The sequence below is a fragment of the Leuresthes tenuis genome, unplaced genomic scaffold (genome assembly GCF_036924035.1).
Source record: "Leuresthes tenuis unplaced genomic scaffold, fLeuTen1.0.hap1 SCAF_21, whole genome shotgun sequence".
Lineage (NCBI taxonomy): Eukaryota > Metazoa > Chordata > Actinopteri > Atheriniformes > Atherinopsidae > Leuresthes > Leuresthes tenuis.
Genome location: NW_027325375.1, coordinates 21,330,258 through 21,350,504, shown reverse-complemented (window position 1 = coordinate 21,350,504; position 20,247 = coordinate 21,330,258). Strand labels below are relative to the sequence as shown.

Below are 20,247 nucleotides of genomic sequence, written 5' to 3'. Positions count from 1 at the left end.
TCAGTTTTAACACTTTTAATGCGCGATGTTTACACAGCCAGTACACGTTAAAGACATGTGACTGACCAATGAACGAATAAGAATGGTGTCGTTTCTGCTTACTGAGTCGGTCACTCGCGTTGCAACACTTTATTTTGAAAGTGTAGCCGGAAGTCATGTATCGCGCTACGAGTGCCTTTACTCTTGGGGTGTTTGGGGCTCTGGGACCGCGTTGTTCAGTGATGAGGCTGGAGTGAATCATTCCCAGCAGCGGAGCAGAGCGGTGGCACAGACAGCAACCACAGAGGGAGAAGAAATGGAGCAGCGCGTCTGACAAAGTGGACTTTTCTTCTCTGCGTGATGACTTTGTGAGCTGTGGAACTATTTCTCCCTTAGATGAAGCCGATGCGAATGATTTCCCTCTGTGGTATTGATGTTGAAACGGGAGCGAGCGGGACGCACTGACCGGACGCTTCTCGCCACTCAGAGCCGCTTCTCCTCCCATCACCTGCGGCTTGCGTTTCACGGACCATCCGCGGGATTAAGACGCGGGATTTTGATGCCGGTTGTGGAAAGAAAAGTTACTGCTTGGGATGTTTAAACTTCTGGTTTAATTCTGCCCCAGCTGAGATGCTGCCTGTGGCGTTTGATACTGGTTGCGCAGATTTCATCCCATAGACTGGAGATCATTTGCACGCCTTTTGGATATAGGCAAAAACTGCTGCCGCTGGACAGCCCGTCTCTCACACTGTGCATCCTCTGAAGACTGTGGTCAGTCTTTTCTACCTATGAAAAACCTGACCACACAATGGAGAACCGTCTGACACTGGTTCCTATACTGGTTTTATTTGCACTCGGAACTTTGGCACATGGTAAGGCTGAAATGACACGGGGCTTGTTGTTGTTATTGTTTGCACAGATGGAGCCTATATGCGTCATGTAAATGGCTCCCAAAGTCTCACACACTCGCAGAAAAATGAGCAGAAATTAACTTTACGAAGTATTATTCCTTATCCTCCTTTCCGCATGTCAGTCAGAGGGTCCTTTAGGAATCCCTTGCATTTACACCAGCATTTGGGACTAATCCTCGTGGATGAGGTCATTTAAAAGGCCACTTAAACCAGCAGACATCAGAGTAGCCCAAATGCAGCTTTACTATGTGTCTTGCCCAGGGGACAGTGGGTTCACACCAACATCTGCTCCCCACAGAAATCGTGCTGTTCTGATTCAAGCCTACACATTTATCACGATTACCAAGCCCATTAAGTGAAGACACAAGCCTATCATTGGCACAATACAACAGTTAGACAAAACCATTTACAAACTGAACCGTGGGTCACCAGACAGGGTGTTCACAGATGCATTTTACTTGTTGTGAGCATGAAAAAATGAACAGTATTGCGCAAAAGTCTTGATCCACCCCAGATTTCTTTATATTTTGGCAGGAAAACTGGAAATTGGACAAACTGTTTATTAAAACATGTGTAAACATAGAAGTAAATACAGTATGTGAGACATAAAAAAAACAGAGTTTGTGCACATCTGACAAACTTGAAAGGGAATATTTGTAATGTGCACGTTTATTCTTGAACACATCTGAACCCTCTTAGACAATCTTTCTGTCATTTCTTTAAGTGGTCTTCAGGAATAGTTCTCCAGGCTTCTTCAAGGACATCCCAAAGCTCTTCTTTGGATGTCAGCTGCCTTTTGTTCTGTTCTCTGTCAAGATGATCCCACACTGCTTTAATAATGTTGAGGTCCGGGCTCTGGGGAGGATTCATCCCTCCATAAGACCTGTTGCCACTGATTTTCAGGCTTTTCTCCCTGTTTCCCTTCCTTAAGAAGCCACCCTTCCATGGAGGCCATTTCTGATGAGGCCAACAGTAGATGGATCAACTGAAGGTCCAGATGCATCTCTCAGGTCCTGTGTCAGGTCTTCACTGGATTTTTTCCTCTTTCTTAAAGATGTCACTTTCAGATACTGTTCATCTGTTGTAGATAGTTGTTTTGGACCTGCCACTTTATATTTTTGGTCCAGTTTCCTCAATTTTCTTCAAGGGCACTCTGCAGACCATGCTGAGATATGCCAAGTTTCCGACTAATAGTTTGCAAATTGGCTTGCTAACACAAAAATACTATTTCATGCCTGTCAATCCGTGTTATCTTTCTTTTCATAGCACTAAACTTTTAAAAAAAAGCACCTTATGTGTCTTTAAAGAGGTCATTATTAACGAAGTGCCTAAAGATACGATTGAAAATTGGTTCTTTGTTGTCAGTTATGTGTAGACACAACACTGGTTCTCCCATAAAGTCTGGAAAAAATGTTTTGTGCTTGAATAATTCATAGGTCAGAGTTTAGGGACTTAACAAACAGAAAAAACACATTCAAAAACAGGTCGGGTTCAAGGATCGGACTGAAAATGAATGAAAAAGCAGGTGACGTCCAAAGAAAGAAAGACTTTAAAAAGGCAGAAGAACTATTGCTTAAGACCGCTTGAAAATAATACTAAGAAGTCTGGCTCATTGGAAGAAAAATATAAAGAAATGAGGGGTACTGTGTGGTTTCTTCTTACTGTAACGAGTTTTGGGTAAAAGCCTTCACCAGATGCAGTGTGTTCAATTTTTAATCTCTTCTTCCGGATCCATCTGATTCCACTCCTGTGCTGTATTGTGTAGATTTGTGCCACTGGTTGGAAAGAGGATACAAGGAGTGGTGGTTGATGAAGATGCATTCTGCGGTGCAGAGCTGAGTTTCCTCGGGTTTAGCCTTCTTTCAGTCCCTTGATGCACTTCTCTGATGCAGAACATCGACTTTTGTTATTTAATTGCCTTTGGAATGACTTCAAGGCAAACATGGGCTGTTTTTGAATTCCACTTCAGAAATCTGCTTTTATAAAGGTAGAGTTTGTCCCCTCTTGGAGGATGAACCTCAGATCCTGCACCAATCGCATCTATGGCTGTTGCCAGGTGGCCGCAGGCTACGAGACATCAGCATACCTACGTCTCTGTGTGTAACACAGTGCAGCACTGTTATGCACAAGAGCAACGTTTCAAGTGGGATGATATTGTGATGATATAGTTTGTGACGGTGTGGTGTCTTTGGGCCATGCCCCACTGCTGAGACAACCTTTTACAAGGCTGTAAACATTGGCTATGAACTCCGAGCATATAAGCTCGGCATCTGCGAAAATGCTCCTTCAGTGACTCCAGATGCTCCTTTGGGACTACAAACGCAGGATTAAAGCTGCTTATTTTTACTTAGGAAAAACACACAGTGACTTGGAAAGAAAAAAAAAAGAGCCTATTATTTCTTAAAGCTGCAAGCCTTTTTCTTTTTTTTTTAAATGAATGAAATTTACAGATTAGATTGAGTTTTTGTATTGCACTCTGTTATCCACAGTCAAATAAAGACAGGATAGGAAAATAAATATCACGTAATGAGCTTTGCCGTGTGAGGAGTTAAGAATCATCCCTGCTCATCATCCCTTCCCCCTTCATATCTGATGGACCCATTCATCTGGGACCAGAGTCACGTTTCAGAGTTCTGGTCTTCAGACTGTTTGGCCAGTAAGGTGACACTGGAGTCTGCCCGTCATCTCTGTCACCATCAGTCAACACAGCGCTCTCTCTCAAACGACCAGCAGCAGGCCATGTGTTTGCCATGTGCTTAGTCGAAGTGACTTCAAGGCTGGGCTTATAAACAGCTGCCTTGTTGTCTTATGAACGTCCCCAAACAGAGCAGTAACCAGATCAAATAGCCCGCAACAAACCCCGATACCCTCGCTGTAATTACAGTTTAAGCATACAACTCCATTTCCTTTAGGGAGGGAAGTGCTGAGGGGCGTAATGTGGCTGAAATTGCACAATTACCAAGACGTCTCATTGTTCAAAGGCCTTTCCTCTGTCGCTGGTCGTCAAGCGTTTGTATATGAGGCATTTCAGACATGCTGTCATCCTCGGTGACTTACAGTGGAGCATGTTGGTGGGGATTTTAATGGATTTGTCAAGGACGGTTTGACAGGAGTTATAGCTGCGTCTCGTTTCGCGTGGAGTCGGGCAGTATCCGTGAAGGCCTCATAAGACTTTCAGATATTAGACTTTTCATCAGCCAGTTAAAGGGTCATTTAACTCGGGTTGCAAAAAAAGTACTTACATTCCTCCTAGTTTTACCTGTAGCCATAAAAAATGGGTTTGTTGTTATTTCTCTTGAGCTTTGAAATATTAACCATTGAGAAGAGAACAATGCTCCTGTGGAAAAATAAAGTCTATTTTCTCAAGGTTTTGCCTGAAAACAGTTAGTTTTTCGAGACAGCCCAAAGTAACCTGCGCCATGTGTCTAGACAGAGTTGAAAAGCCATAATTTGGTTTAGGTGGTGACACTTGTGTGTAAATGAATGTTTAAATCTGCGAACCAACAATGCAAAGGGTTTGCTTTGATCCAGTTTGTTATTCATCCCAGTCTTAGAGTCAGTGTGGATAGCTCATGACTGCGCAGCAACATTGAGTAGCTCAGGTTTGTTTGCGATTGGCTTATTGACAACACGTCTGCTTCTTTCTGAGGAGAGAAGATAAAGATGCACAGAAACCTTTGTAGTCGTTTGGGAGAACCAACACACACTCACAATCTGAGAGGCGCCTCCTCCTCCTCCCCCACCTGCCTGCCCACCCGTCTGTTCTTTACAGATCAATTAGTCTGTCAATATCTGTAGTATGATAGGTTGAAACGATCCATAGTATATAGAACTTCCTGAGAAGCATTCAAGGTACATGAAGATCCTAATGTGCCGGAGACGAAAGAACACCCAAAAGAGCCGGCAAAGAAATAAACATCCTCTTCCTGTCATCTTGGGATCAGCAGACTGAGGTTGCTGTTTGGATGTATAAGACCTCCTGTTCTTTTTTTTTTTCTTCTTTTTTTTCAAACACAGCTGGCCTGTTAAATTTAGAAATGTGAAATAAGACAAAAAAACATGAGGGGATGAGATATGCTGAGACGGGCGGCGATACGCTTGTCACTGAACAGCTACTCATTATGTATACCTATGGGAACCGCATTTCACAGTCCCAAAAATCCATTACACAACAGTCTGACAATGCCTGCTGATGCATTGTTAACAAGTTATTTGGGTTTCAGATTCTAAAAGCAGAACATTTTTACTCTTTCTTAATGTAGCTATTTGGTGCTTTCACAACAGTTGCCCTCCCTCCTCTAATGGCACTGCTTAATATCCACCCCGACAGCCAAAATAAACACACGGCGGGGCAGCAGAGTCCTCACCCACGGACACGTTAAACTGAGCAGGAACTCTATTTAGCAGCGGTCGCTGACAGCACAAGTCAGCTCTCCCCTCTCCTTAAAGGTCTCAAATACAACTGCCTGAGGTGCCTGACGCGGTCCCGCCTGAGCCTCCCACCTCAGGCTGCAGACAGATGGATTGGCCCCCCCAACATTAGTTCCAGTGGTTTTCAGAGCGCTGACCTCTCCGTTACTCGCCATTATACTGAAATAGCATGGAGTGAGGCGAGCTACCAGCCCGAGGCAGCGTTGCCCTGTGCAGCTGTTTTTTGTGCTTCCTAAGGCGGGATGTTTCAGGCTGTAATGGGGCAGTACAGGTGGTAAAGGTGTTCTGTCACGTTGCACGACAAGAATCAATAACATGATCGTTTTAGTGTCCCAGATGAAAAATTTTCTTTGCTGTCGTGGATGAATGATTAAATTGATTTAAAGAAGGTGAGCGTCCCCGTCAAACTGACTGCGACGGCCTGAAAATTTCACCTTCAGACAGACACCTCCTGCATCCTCTTTCCCCACAAAATGGGACAAGTTTGTAATATCTGCGGCCCCTTTTAAACGGCTTTCGGTGTACGCGTGGGCAGTTGAGGTATAAATGGAAAAGTCATGTGAGTCGTTGTACAGATTAGATCATTCAGGGCATGGGCAGGCATGCGCCAAATGGAAAAGCATTTCACATCAGTTGGAAAATGCATGAACAAAGGTTTGCAAATTTCTATAATTCATTACAGTTGATGAATAACAAATATCCATTCGGTAAGCCCCCAGATGTTTAGCCAGATGGGTTTCCACCCAGGTGTTGTACAGTATAAACAGAATCTATGAGGCATTACAGTCTTATAAATCATTATAAATTCATGGTCCACAGTGCGACTCGCTCAGTTCTCTGCAGAAACATGGCTTGTCAGTCATCACGTTGATGTTTGACATCTATCTCTACTTGACCTTCAATGCAGCTGACTTGGCTACAAACACTTATTGTGTGGACTTTGGCCAGCCTTCATTTCTTTATATGTTGCCAGGAAAAGAGAACATATGTGCAGTTTATTGGAAACTTTCAAAGATAAATGGAAATGCTGTATAGAAGGCAAAACAGAGTTTGTACAGTTCTACCAAACATTAAAGTCAATAGTTGTTCTGAGCTCCTTTATTCTCCAACACAGTCTGAACCCTCTTAGACCAGCTTTCTGTCATCTCTTTAAGTAGTCCTCAGGAGTCGTTCTCCAGGCTTCTTGAAGGACATCCCAAAGCTCTTCACCTTTTCTCTCTGTTTCCCTTCAGCGAACTGTAGATGGATCCTGTCATTTCCCATGGGAAACAACACAGGGATACAAGGCCATTTCATGATTTCATCGACATGGTTGTGGACATTTGGACAAATGTACTTATTACCTCTTTTCTGGTCTTAACCGGCCCGGACAGCCAGTTCAATCACCATATTTACCTTGCATGGCTCATCTTTTTCAGACTGCAACATGAACGAATGACAAAACTCCCAGTCTGCTGCACAGCCTAAAGAAAAACCCCGTGGGTAGAGCTGCAGCTGGCACTATTGGGACTTTGTCAGCAGGTTAGAAATATTTGTGAAAGTCTGACACTTGAAGGCTCAGCATGAGAACAGTGATAATGGAGCTTTTTCAGCTCTGGTAGATCAAGATGACGCTACGGCAGAGGGATTTTGACAGCCACTGTGTATAAGCGACTTCAAAACTGACAGGGACTAGCTCCAGTGGCTGTTACCGGAAAGCTGTAATTCTGCGATACGAGTGCTGATGCACAGAAAGTGACTTGAGTTTCGGAGGCACTTAGAGCGCCTGTTTTTGTCATGTCCTTTGCTTGATGATGGATAGATGATAAGATAATTAGAGCTCTCCATTTTCGTGCTATCGTGTCGAGAGCGACTCACCTCAAAAGTCAGAAGCATCTGCAGTATTTAGAGGGAAGACAACGGCTGGATTCGCATCCGTCTCTCACTCCTCTCAGACTACTTTACATCAGCTTATCCACTTTATGACTTGATTAAAGGTCTGAATCAGTGTGGGTTTTTTTTTCTAAATGTCAACACTAGGATGTGAGGGCTGCTTTTGTTCGCTTTGTATTTCCTTGAAAATAAGAAATATCAGACTTTTAAGTTTCATGTTCATTCTCATCTCGTCTCTTTGCAACTCTATATGAAACGTTGCCGGTTGCGTTGGATCTTTTCTGTTTTCTCAGAACTTCTTTGCTAGAACTGCCACGATGGGGCTTTCTTCATGTATATTATTTCAAGTTTTACTCAGAAAAGAAAATAACTCATTTGTCAGTCTTGTCAGCTCTAATAAGCTATCAATCAATAGATGAGGTAAAAAACAACCCCCATCATTTATTTATATTATCTGCATTGTTTCTCTTAGGAGTTGTTGACTTAGTTCAGGAAGTCCCTGTCTCAACCCTTTCCTCCTTCAGACAGACAGATAGGAGTAGATACCAGCCAGACATGTGTATTTACATGTGTTGGACACAGTCCTGATAGGAGCTGATCTTGAATATGCTGCTCTGTGACAGGAAACTAGTGGCATTTCCTCAGAGTGGTGTTTGGTCTGTTTGGCCGTCCACGACCTAAAGCCCGAAGCCCCCCGAGAGTTCCCCCCTGTGACCCGACTGAAAGGAAAATACACAGCGTCTTTGTTGGTTAGTCATTAAAGCCCCGTTTCCTGAAGAGTTGGGGAAATGATCTAAAACAGAATAAAAGCTTAAATCTCATTTGTTTTAACCTTTATTTAACAGACACAAGTGCAAAAGAGTCTTTACTGACCAAACCGGAAAGCTGCGATGGAATCATTCCTCTTTTGTCACCCTTTGCTTTTATTGACACTTTTATTTATTTGGAAATGAGAAGATTAATTGTTGTAGTTTTTCAGAGGAATCTGTGTCCATTCTTGCTGAATCTAACATTCCAGCTGTTCAGCGGTCCGTGGTTGTTGTTGATTCTCCTCTTCATGATGCTCCGTACATTTTCAATGGGAGACAGATGTGGACTGCAGGCAGGCCAATCAAGCACACAACACACACACACACACACACTCTGTGTGTATGAAGCCACGCTGTTGGAAGTCATGCAGAATGAGGTCTGGCATTGTCCTGCTGAAATAACCACTGACCTTCGGGGAAAAGCATCACCTTGATGGTAGCATATGTCTCTCCAAAACTCCAGCATCCACCTCTGCATCAGTGGTACCTTCACATATATGAAGTCATCCATGCCATGGACACTGATGCACCCCCCATACCATCACAGATGCTGGTTTTTGCTCAGCCTGGATGCTCTTTCTCATCTTTGTAGAAGCACACGTGAGCAGCTAAAACATGGACTCATCTGACCACAGAACACGTGTCCACTTTCTTTCTGTCCATCTGAGATTAACTTGAGTGGATCTGTGGCTTCCTCTTTGTGTAATACAGTTTCAGGTTACATTTCTGGATGCAGCGGTGGACTGTGTTGAGTAAAAATGGTTTTCTAAGCTCCTCCTGAGCCCGTGTGGCTGTACTGATCATGGTGACACGACAGTTTCTCCTGCAGTGATGACTGATGGCTCGAAGCTCATCCAGAACCTAGTCCTTCACGCACTGAGATTTTCTTCGACTCCTTTTGGGATCTTTTCTAAAAATGTACCAACTTTTCTGGAAATTAGTTTTGTATCAATAATCCCATCATTTGGTTATTTATAAGTTACACATGCCATGAGACAAATTGCATTTCCTCTTGCTGATGAAACATCTCCACAACTAATATCTGCCTTTTTCCATTCAAATGTCTCTCCTTCAGAAATTCTTTTCTAACTTTGTACACATGGAGCATCAGCAGCAAATTGAGATGAAGAGACTCAGCTACGGTTGCTGTTCTCTAGTCCCTAAAATACACCCAAAAACCCCTTTTGGTCAAGTCAGCAAAGAAAACTCATGTTTCTGGCGGGCTACTGAGCCTCAATCAGACTGTTCTTGGCAAGATCTGCGATAACTTGAAGGATATTGAGCCTTTCTTCTGGTTTTCAGTGTGAATATAATACCTGTTTAGCTTAACTATCCTCTGCATTATTGGTTATTGATTGATTGATTATTCATGCTCGTACATGGTGCAGAATCTTGAGGAGAAGATTAATTTCAAACAGTTGAATTCTCCCTTTAAAAGAGACATTTTTTCGGCCCCCTTGGACTTGTTTTTTTGTTGTTGGAAGTAAATCAAAGCATAATCAGCTCCCAAGCCTCTTAGCCTTGTTTCACCGGGAGGGTCTTTTTGTGTAAAAATAGTCTATTAGGCTGAACTGTCTATAGCTGTGGACCAGAAAAGACACCAGAGTTTGCTCTCTATCAGCAGCAAGCTGCCTCTGCCTTGTCAAATTGCCCGAACATCAAGCCAAACCTCATTTCGACTGCTTCGCCAGAGGAGCAGGCCATACTGAGAGGGAGCATGAAGCAGAATTGTTGGAGCAAAGGACATTTTTTTTGGGAGTTGCTGTGGGAGTTCAGATCCTTTTGGTCCAAATTTCCATGATTCCTGCTTCTCAAAGAAAAGAGCAGAAAGAGGCAGCTTCAGTCCTCTGTGTGATGCTGTTCATAGCCCCAAGAGAGACATGGTAAAAACACCCAATTTTCTTTTGCTGCTTAGCATCAACTCGGGCTCAATTAAGGAGGTTGTCCCTTTTTGGCTAACACTTTGCATTCTCATGCAAGTGCCTCATTTTGTTGTACCCACAGGGTCAAAGAGTAGGAGGCTGCAGAGAAAGCACTCCAGCCTGCCTCCCTCGCTGCTGCTGCCAATTTAACTATGAATGCCCATTTGCAAATCAATTCCTGTGTCTTTGGTGAAAATGGAGGAAAAAGGAGGAGGAGGACGCAAAGCTGTAAAACAACAAAATCTGTGAGAGGGAAGCCTGAAAAGAATTGCAGATGAGGAAGAATTTGGAATGCCAAAGTTGTTGAAGTTTCTTTGATCGTAATCAAACGGCCCTGCTCTACTCTGTACCTTAGGTTATGATGATTTAAGAAATGGCAGGTATTATTGCTGCTGTACTGGAATATCAGCTTAAAGAGACTCTCTAGTCAATCACTGCTATGTCTTAAAAGTAAAACGGGGAGGAAAGACCGGATATCTTGAATACAGTGTGAGAGGGAGCTCAATTTAGTCTTAATTTCAGTTGCTAAGCCAGAGCATGGCTTAATCTCTCTTTTTTTTTTTTTTTTTTACCACAACTCACCACAGAGTGATAAGGAGCGAAACCTTTGATGTATTTCAGTATTCTGATTTATTTCCAAGTCCTTCACATCGAAATGAAAGGCATTGCTCACCCATTCTGGGTTGGAAGACTCAATTTGGCTGAGGTACTTTCATGTTTTATGTCCTTTTCCCTGCTGAGCCATAGTGAACCGGATGTTTTTTTTTTTGTCCTATTTCTGACGACACATACACACACATTTGCTCTTGACCTGTCCTGCATTCATTTGACAGCTTTAGTTCCTTGCTATTTCACTGAAAAAGTAGCATTTGAAGTGGGTGTAGATAGTGGTCAGAGGTATGGAATAATAGTAATATTGGTGTAGTATAGGAATTCTTCCTCGACTGCTGCATGCTAGTCTTTTAGCAGCGAGACAGTTGGTAAGCCAGTGCAAGGGATTAATGTTGACCTCAGACTGAGCCTTGTATAAATATCAGACAAAATGAGTACCCTTCCTGATTTATTGCATGAGCCAGACCATCATCTGGTTATTATACCATCTGTGTTTGGAAAACCATGTCTGAGCCATGCAGCCAGGAGAAGATGCAGTGGTACGGGCCTATTTACATCCAGGGCTGTCAGGGTGCAGAAAAAGCATTTAACAGCCTGCCACCTAAAGGAAATAGCTTGTCAAGTTAAATAATGTTGAAGTGAACTTCTCGCAGAGTGTGTGAGCTACATTAGCTAACGTCCTTCAGTTACCTTACGATTTGTATTTAAACTGAACTCTTTTTGTTTTAGTTTTCTTTTCAATGCTGTTTGCCTCCAGCTGCAGCATTGTGTGCACATCTCTAATCTCATGCTCCAAGCACGCTTAGAGTCCCTCATTGGACCTGGGACTTCCGTGCAGAGGACAGGAATCTTCTGCGTCTTGAATGTGAACAGCATGAAGCCCAGATGCAAATAAACTGCCCCGCCCATTCTGGTACCATTACAATTCAAGTCAAGAGTGCTGATGGCTTTGTGTGCGTTACTTGGTGTTGCTCTGATGTTTTCTGCCTTTTCAGAGGGAGTAAATCTGCTTAAGGATGAAAGCCCACTTGTGTTGGTTGTGAAATAAGACTGGGAAGTTGGCAGGATGGGGGCTGGGAATCAACTGTAGATTTCTGGCAGTCGTCTTCTGTACTTGCCTTATATTAGCAGGACACACCGGGACTTTTGTTCTTGCAGTAGATGAGAAAAAGTTGCACCTCGGCATCTTTAAATCCTGAAACCACTGAAAGGACATGGCAGCAGGAATCTGTCCTCCCTGTAGCTGCTTTGTTTCAGTTTTTCTCATTCATTTCTGTGCCCTATTTCTCCCGCACTATTTCTCTGTCGGCCTCGCAGGTTTCTTTCTCTCCTCCTTCCCATTACTTCAGTTAAACTGGCTTTGAAGTTCTTTGACTGTAATGCATGCATTCATCCTGATGGCTAAACCTAACATAAATACAGTGCTCCACACAAGTCTTTTGATGTTCAAGTCTGTCAGTTCGGACTTATCAGGAAGGCGGAGAAAGTTCATTACGTTGAACTGCTGGAATGGAACTAATTGAAATAGATATTTGCTCTACTTTATATTCCTGTTGTTTTATTTACTCTTAGAGAAAACAGACGTGTGCGTTGTTGGTCCAAAAAGATCCACTATCCACTGTTTAAACTGACACGACTACGCCATTAATGTGAGCTTATCTCCATGAGCAATCTAACACAATATTATGCTATCATATGAGTGGCTTTTCCATGTTTCTATACACAGCCACATCATTCTCAATACAGGGTGACTTTGAGATTAGTAAATGTTTAACTACCATAGATTAAGAAAATATATTTGCATCATCCTTAACTGTCATTTACAAATACTTTGAAGGGTTTTTCATAATGTGTTTTCACTGCAGGAACTTTCCCAAGGTACAGTGACCTTTTAAGGAACCAATATCCCCTCCTTTAGTTTTACCATCAGACGAGCAGCATGAGGATAGATTGCCCAAAGAGCAAGCTGACCTTTATTAACCTGCCCAGCAGCCAATCTTACTGGTCTAAGCAGAGATTTGGCTAATTATTATCATTCATTCATGTAGAAAATATACTACAGTTTCATTACATCTGTCATCTGTCCTACCTAAAAGAAAATTGTGGTGATTTTACCTCACATCTGTGGCAGAGGTCAACGTCATGAGAGAAATTCTTCAGCCAATTTACACTTTTGTTCTTTTTAAACAAAAAAAAAAAAAGCATGCAGGCAAAAACTTAGTCATGTCGGAGTCTTGGCTCAACACCCGTCCAAGTTTGTGGGCTTTTTGTGAGTCAAACAAGTCATTTTCACGTACTCCGACATTTTAACATATACCCAACAATAATCGTCCAACTCAAACGCCCTGAAATAATTTATTATTATTATTTAAATTAAACTTACATGTCTGCTTTCCTCCAGATGACTAATAGAGATTTCATTCTCCTGATTGTAGTGAACCCAGAAAAACTTCTGATCAAAGAATTTCCTTTGTTGTTTTGGTTTGAAGTTGATTCTTGTTTCCTTTTCATCCAAATGTTTCCCTTTCGTGCTATTGCCTTTTTACAGAAATTTGGCCCAACTTAGAGGAACATTTTCAACTCGAATCCAGATGTTTTTTTTTTTGTTTTTTTTTATGAATCCATTGTCATATTTGTTTGACGTCATAAACGTCACAACATAATCAGAACAGCCTCTGATTGGTCCACACGACGGACTCGGCATCACGACAAACTAACGTTTCAATAGCGAAAAATAAATGAAAGTATCAGAGAAAGTAAAGGTGGTCATTCGTGCCTCTTCTTGGTTCAAACGATTGCATTCATTTCTGTGTGAATAAATAGATTTAAAACAATCATTTGCCAAGCATTTACAAAACAGAAGCTCTTTGCTTCAGAAGACTCTCACAGTTTCTTTCTACAGATGGGATTTTGAGAATCCTCACATCCCACTGAGCAATGTTAGAATGTTTTCACCCACACACACATTTATTATTTGTATATAAAGTCACACACAATGACAACTATATGTGGGGTTCAGTATGTTGTCCACAGACAGCTTCAGCATCCAGACTGGTTAAACTAGGGATCGAACAGCTGATATCCTGATTAGGAGACGACAGGCTTCTGTTCAACAGCCATATCTCCTTCAACTGCTCTCCTTTGTTGTTGCTATCTTTTCTCCATGCACCAATCATCTGAGACTCTTGCTGTAGCAGACTGAGATCCTACAGCATCCCCGAAGCTTCATTAGCTCATATGTACCTTTGAAAGTTGCTGCCATCCTGCTGAAGTGCACCATGGACAGAAGCTAATGGGTCCTCAGAGGGTCCAGAAATTCCCATTAGAAGCTCTTGGTGAGACAGGCAGTCAGACTCCGGCTGTCTGTTTTAGCCTGATCTGAGTTCATCTTTTTCAGCCTTGTCAGCATCTGTTGCATAAATCTACACTCACTTTCAGATGAGCAACTGGGGAATACTTGCGCGTCTTAGAAATTCAAATATCCTTGAGATGTGTGCAGGCGCCGTCAGTCTCTGTCATGCAGATCTGTTCCAGTGTGCTGTCATATTAATGTACAGCCTGCAGCCACACAAAAAGCTTATGCAAAGGTCAGTGTCATGGTATAAATTCAAAGCATATCTCAAATCATCTTGGGAGCAGTGACAGTTTTCTCCATTTCCCCTGCAACATCTGTGTGACAACCCAGATTAAGATGGTAGAAAGTTTCTTCTTTTGGAGACAGCGGCTGAGATATAATTTCATAAAGCTTGCTGGATGGCAGGCATATCATCTCTACGAGAGCGGTTTCTACTTGGACGTTCTTTTTTGAAGATATTTAGCTCAGTTCCCTCACAGTGGTCTTATCCACTTTAAAAGCCTTTTCCTTTACATTCTCACACGAATCATTCCGACCAGCTTGTACTGTAAAATGTATGAGTCGGCTCTTTATAGACTGTCCTGCTGAGCTCAAACCACGGAGGCTCATTTCAGCCCCGACACATATGCTACCTTCGATGAGCAGATTAGCTGCAGCTCTGAGATCTCCGGTGTCATGAAGCACTTACTAAAATGTCAACTGCTTTGAGCTACCCAAAATTATTCTGTGCATGTTGCAGAATTCTGCAGAAAATCGCAAAAATTAGACTTTTGCAAAGACACAATTTGAGTCCATGGACTGAAGATGGCACTTAATATTCCGTACACGATTACTTCAAGTTTGCTATCTCGTGGTTGCCGTCTTTTGGATGAATGTTAAGCTAATATCCAGTGCTTTGCAACATTTTGTGCACTTTAGATGTAACAACAGGGAAGCCTGATTCCTGCTGAGTCCTGAGCTCAGTAGCTTACAACCAGTCTGAGATAACACGACGAGACAGCTTTAATCCACAGGCTCTAAATTCTCTGAGATGCTTTAAACAACTGGCCTGACCAACACTTTATGTAGGAGAACTGAATCTTCTGAGGGATGTTAATTCCAGCCTCTCAAATACGTGGAGGGCTTGAATACTCACAGTGCATTCAGTCGCTATTTGGTAACATGTTAAAAAAACAATGAGAAATGACAGTAATCAGTAATATAAATTATTAATTGCCGCCCCAGTTCAATGCAGCACAAAATTAGTTAGCTTCTCATGTGAATTTGGCCTCCTTTTATGCAAAAAAAACACTCCTTTATTTATTTTGTCTTCCTTTGCTTTACATACTAGTTTCGTAGAAATGAAAAGTAAGTGAATAGGGTTAGAAAAGCATCACGGGGAGGTGTTAAAACGTGGCTATGAAATATATTTTATTGGAAAAATAAACACATGACAGTTTGGGGGTAAACTGTGCATAGAAACGGACACAACGGGCTTCCGATCAAGCATCATTATGTTTGATTTCAGATCCATTTCAATTTACTGGTGAACAAACTCCGCTGTGTAGCATAGCAAGAGGGTGGTGCGATAATATGCTTGCTGGTGGTTGGGATTCAGTTGAGAGAGTAGCTGTCCTCATTGGAAACAAACCTCAAAGAGAAAAAAAAAATCCAACAACAACTACTTACAGGGACATCCACTAAAGGAAAATGGGGGGAAAAAAAAGCTCTTCTCCAGGAATTACTTTGATCTCTGGAAAGATCAAGGATATTCTATCATATCTGGGAAAATGCTGATCACTCATGTGAGTTTATCATTTGCTGGCTCCTACCAGAAGTCATGTAATTTTAATCCTTGCTTGGTCGATTTGCAAAGCAGTTTCTGTTCTCCCTAATGCGCACAAAGTCTTCTTCGAAACAGGAAAAAAAACACGTCTTTTGCACATTACATAACTTTTCTACACAGTGTCGACTGATCTTTTCTTACTCGCATCTTCTTAATGCAAATCAAACGTGGCAGTGGAAAGGCGGCTAATGGCGACACACTATCCTTCCAACTTCTTGTAAAGTGAAACTGTGCATTTGATTCTAATTTGTGCCTGTAATCCATTCCATATAGGCAAAAACTAAACAAAACTACAGAGAGCCTGTAAGCTCAGTACAGTTTTTGTCATAATTTTCATTTCAGGGAAGATGGAGGAAAAGAAAGGAAACTGTATTTAAGGGTTCTTTGTGTTTATAGAGCCTTCACATATTTATCTGTATCTTTTGATGTGCTTTCAGTGCTTGAAAGTAGACATCCGACAGAAGCCCAGCTGCTATTTGACTCAAACGAGAAGCAACTTTAATGCCTCTGGACCGTTTCCTCTTTTTGCAACTTCCTATTTCTCCAATCTTTATGAGTATAATTGCATTGAGAGCAGTGCCATCAGACAGTACTCCGTATCCCCATCACCAAGAAGCACTTAAGTTGACTTCTTAATCCACCAATACCTTATAGAGGATTTGTCAGTTTGAGGCAGGAATTTTGACTGCTTTTCTTATCAGCTGTTATCAAGAAAGTCAGAGCCTTTGATCTCCTCTGTCATTATACACTTGTAGGATGAACCTAAACGACCCAGTGAGAAACATGCCTGTGCTGCAGGCACATCACTAACACATCTGCCATAGGAGTGGAAAAGTTCATTAAGCAAACTTAAACCAATACTATTTAGTTTTCATATAAGTTGTGTTTTATAGCTATAGTGAATCAATTTAGTTCATACCTCCTGCTGCAAATGTTCAGAAAACACAAAAAACATGTTTAATACAACACTACTGAGCACTGCTAAGCATTGCAATACTGTGACAATGAAAAATGGATTTAGTTTAAAAGCAGAATGGCTCAGAAGTTGAGTGGGAAGGTGAGACGAATCCGAAATACACCCGTGCACGCAGCTAAAAACTCATGGCAAGATATTCTTCCTGTTGTCGTTCTTCCATTTGCTCGGCGGGTGGTGTTTCATGCCTCATGATGCTTGAGTTTGCATTATTGCTTTTTATACATAATGCTGCAAACAACATGTCGTCGTTCGGATTGGAGAAGTAAAGTGGGATTTAAGCACTTTGCAAATAAAAAAAAGCCAAAACCCATCCATCTCCATCCGCCTCCAAACTCGGCCTAGAAACACAATACATTTATTGTGTGAGTATGCAGTTAACAAGATTTCAGCCATGCAGAGCTGTGCTAGACCTGTGAAAAATCTCTTTATAACTGTCTTTATAGTAAAAGGAATTTCTCCTTTAAAAGTGAAGTGCTGAATCCAGTTAAATGTGTTTGAAATCAGAATTTTTCTGTTGCTCAGTCGACCCACTTTCCCACGAGCTTCTGATCAGCGAGGTTCTTCACCTCTCTTATGATGTAACACTGTTTACATCGGGCCATGAAATGTCAAGGTGTTTCCATTGTGTTTCCATCATGTCATCATTTAGATTTCAGTCCTGTAAAAAATGTCCACCTATACCAGCTGACTGATGATGTGTTATGTTTGCCCCAGGATCTCGGCCCAGGTTGGAGGACGCTGCTCCTCGGATCATAGAACATCCGTCTGATCTGATCGTGTCCAAGGGAGAGCCGGCCACCCTCAACTGTAAGGCTGAAGGACGGCCCACTCCGATGGTGGAATGGTACAAAGACGGCGAGCGGGTCGAGACGGATCGAGAGGACCCTCGATCCCATCGGATGCTGTTGCCCAGTGGCTCCCTCTTCTTCCTGCGAATTGTACACGGAAGGCGAAGCAAACCTGACGAAGGCGTATATGTGTGCGTGGCGCGTAACTACCTGGGCGAGGCAGTCAGTCGCAATGCATCGCTGGAAGTGGCAAGTAGGTGTTTCTTTTCATTCAGGATCAACGATTGAGTGTTTACTACCCCAGTTCCAAAACACTTTGGCAATGTAAACTGTAAATTAGAATTGAATTGATTTGCTCATTTCAGAAACCAATATGTTATTCACCATAGCACCTAGAGAATGTATGAAATGTTTAAAGTGAGACATTTTACAGTTATGTGAAAAACATGAACTCATCTTTCGTGTAATGGTAGCAATGTGCCTCAGAAAAGTTGTGGAAGGGGCAACTGAAGTCTAGAAAAGTTGGAACTAATTAAGTTAACTGGCAATAGTTTAGTTACATTACTGGAGCCCCTCAGTGAGGCAGAGTATCTCAGAAGTAAAGACTGGCAGAGGTTCAGCAATCTGCAAAAAAACTGCTTCTAAAAATTGTGAAGCAGTTTCAGAAGATTTTGATTATTCCATCATCTACATGATATCCCATATTCCATCAGTACATAATATCATCAAATGATTTAGGGAATCTGGAGACATCTCTGTGGCATTGCATTAAGCAGTCGTGGCTCAGGAACACTTCCAGGAATCATTGTCTGTGAAACACTACCGTCTTCTCTGGACCAAAGTTAATTTAAAATGGACTGCGGCAAAGTGGAAAACTGTTCTGTGGTCAGATGGATCAAAATTCTGAAATTCTTTTTAGAAATCATGGCTGCTGCACACTCCAAAATAAGCAGGAGTGCTATCAGTGCTCAGTTCAAAAGTCTGAATCTCTGATGGTATACGGGTGCATTAGTGCTGTTGGAACTGGCAATTTGCACATCTGGAAAGGCTCCATCAGTGCTTAGGTGTGTACAGGTCCAGACCCAACAGTTGAAAACATTCAGCGCAGCATGAAATACAAAATGTGACAAAGGCCCAGGACTGCTGAGCAGCTCGAACCCAAATCAGACAAGAATGGGAGTGCAGTCCTCTGCCAAAGAGCCAGCAACTGATCTCTTCAGTTTCCAGATGTTTCCAGATGTTGCAGATATTTTTCGTGAAACAAATAATAATGTCTTACTTTCAGCTTTGGATACATTTTTGTATGTTCTATTGTGAATGAAATATTGGTTCGAACTGCATTTTGTTTATATTTGGGGTTTTAGAATGAAGGTCATTCTAAGACAGGTTAAAAGAGATGATAGTACATGAAGGCATGTCACACTTCGGAGGCTTCACAAGGTCACAGACAGGTAAAACTGCAGAGAGAATCACCCACAAAGACGACCAAGGGAACAAGGTGTGCATTGATATATAAGTCTGTGCATAAAAGATAAAGCAAAGGAGAATGTCCAGTACTTGTTTACACAACAGGTGTCACATATGATGTTGCTTAAGTAATAAGGCAGGAAATATATCACAGATGGAGTTCACAAGTAATAACATTAGCCTTTGCAGAGCACAGAGGCAGCTTTCTTATTATTGGCTTCACTCGGATGAGTTAACATAAGACACCAACACCGACCTTGGTGTCACATCTCCTGGCAGCTTTCACCCTGAGGCCCCCCCCCACCACCACCACCAGCCTCTACTGGCTCGGACACCACATCCTATCTCCACCTACTCCGTAGAGCTCCTCTCGCTGTCACGCTGCGACCAGCGCTCTGCAGTCGGGCCTGTTAATGTAGATGGATGACAGCTAGATCAAGCGACAAAGATAACAGTTGTCGCCACTGGACAGGAAAGCTAGAAAATAGTCTTGCGGGGAGGGGATGAGAGGCTACTGTTAGTTGGCAGCGTCTCGCCAGCAGATGTTAGCTCCTTAAAATACAACAAACTCCTGTCAGATGAGGTTCCAAATGACACCTCAGATTTATTGTTTTTTTTTCTTCGTAGCAGTGACGCTTCCAATTAAATCTTGGCTGCTAAATCAAGCCATTATTAGTAGTTTTAGGTGACTTCTTCCAAGTTTAACTTTGCTTTGACAGTCGCAGCAGGTAATTTAACCAAATTTATGCAGTTTATGTGAATATACTTACGAATGAGGGATGGTTTGCTTCAGCGTCCACGTAGGCGTAAAAGAAATAGTGCAACTTTTACTTTCAAAAAGTGCAGTTACTTACACAGTCGATAATATCTTTGAAAGGATATGGTTGGTTCATTATACAGACACTGAGAAGTACCCTGTTGCATCACTAAAATACCACAAAGTTTCGCTTTTGCCGAAACACAGATGAAAGATTTCAGCTTTCCCTGTAAACCTTTCACCGTGGCCTCTCTTAATATTGCCCGCTTTTTAACAGCTGGCACTATCTCAGGAATTTCTCATTGCACTAACACAAACCAGCTGAACACAGTAAAACAAGCTTCACTCCCTGTAAGAATCCGTGAAACTTTATATTCTTGTTGAACACCTTGCGGTCGGGCGTCGTATTTTCATGAAAGGCTACAGCCTCGCAGTTATTCCCTGCCTGCAGTGAGACACATGAATCATTCTCTGTCCTCTATAAACAGCTGGGATGTGCACATGTGTCCATCACCTCCCTCAGCTAGCATGAAGAATTACCTT

General features: G+C 42.2%; 1 protein-coding gene across 2 annotated transcripts in view; it reads left to right on the top strand.

Annotated features, from left to right (window-relative positions):
• Nucleotides 1-214: 214 nt before the first annotated feature.
• Nucleotides 215-20,247, top strand: part of robo3 (roundabout, axon guidance receptor, homolog 3 (Drosophila)) — an 83,708-nt gene continuing 63,675 nt past the window's right edge. For both annotated transcript variants that reach the window (XM_072374606.1, XM_072374605.1), the window contains exons 1-2: nucleotides 215-851; nucleotides 17,407-17,733. In XM_072374606.1, the coding sequence (XP_072230707.1) occupies nucleotides 788-851; nucleotides 17,407-17,733 (391 nt within the window). In that variant the 5' untranslated portion in view covers nucleotides 215-787. The remainder of the gene's footprint in view (nucleotides 852-17,406; nucleotides 17,734-20,247) is intronic.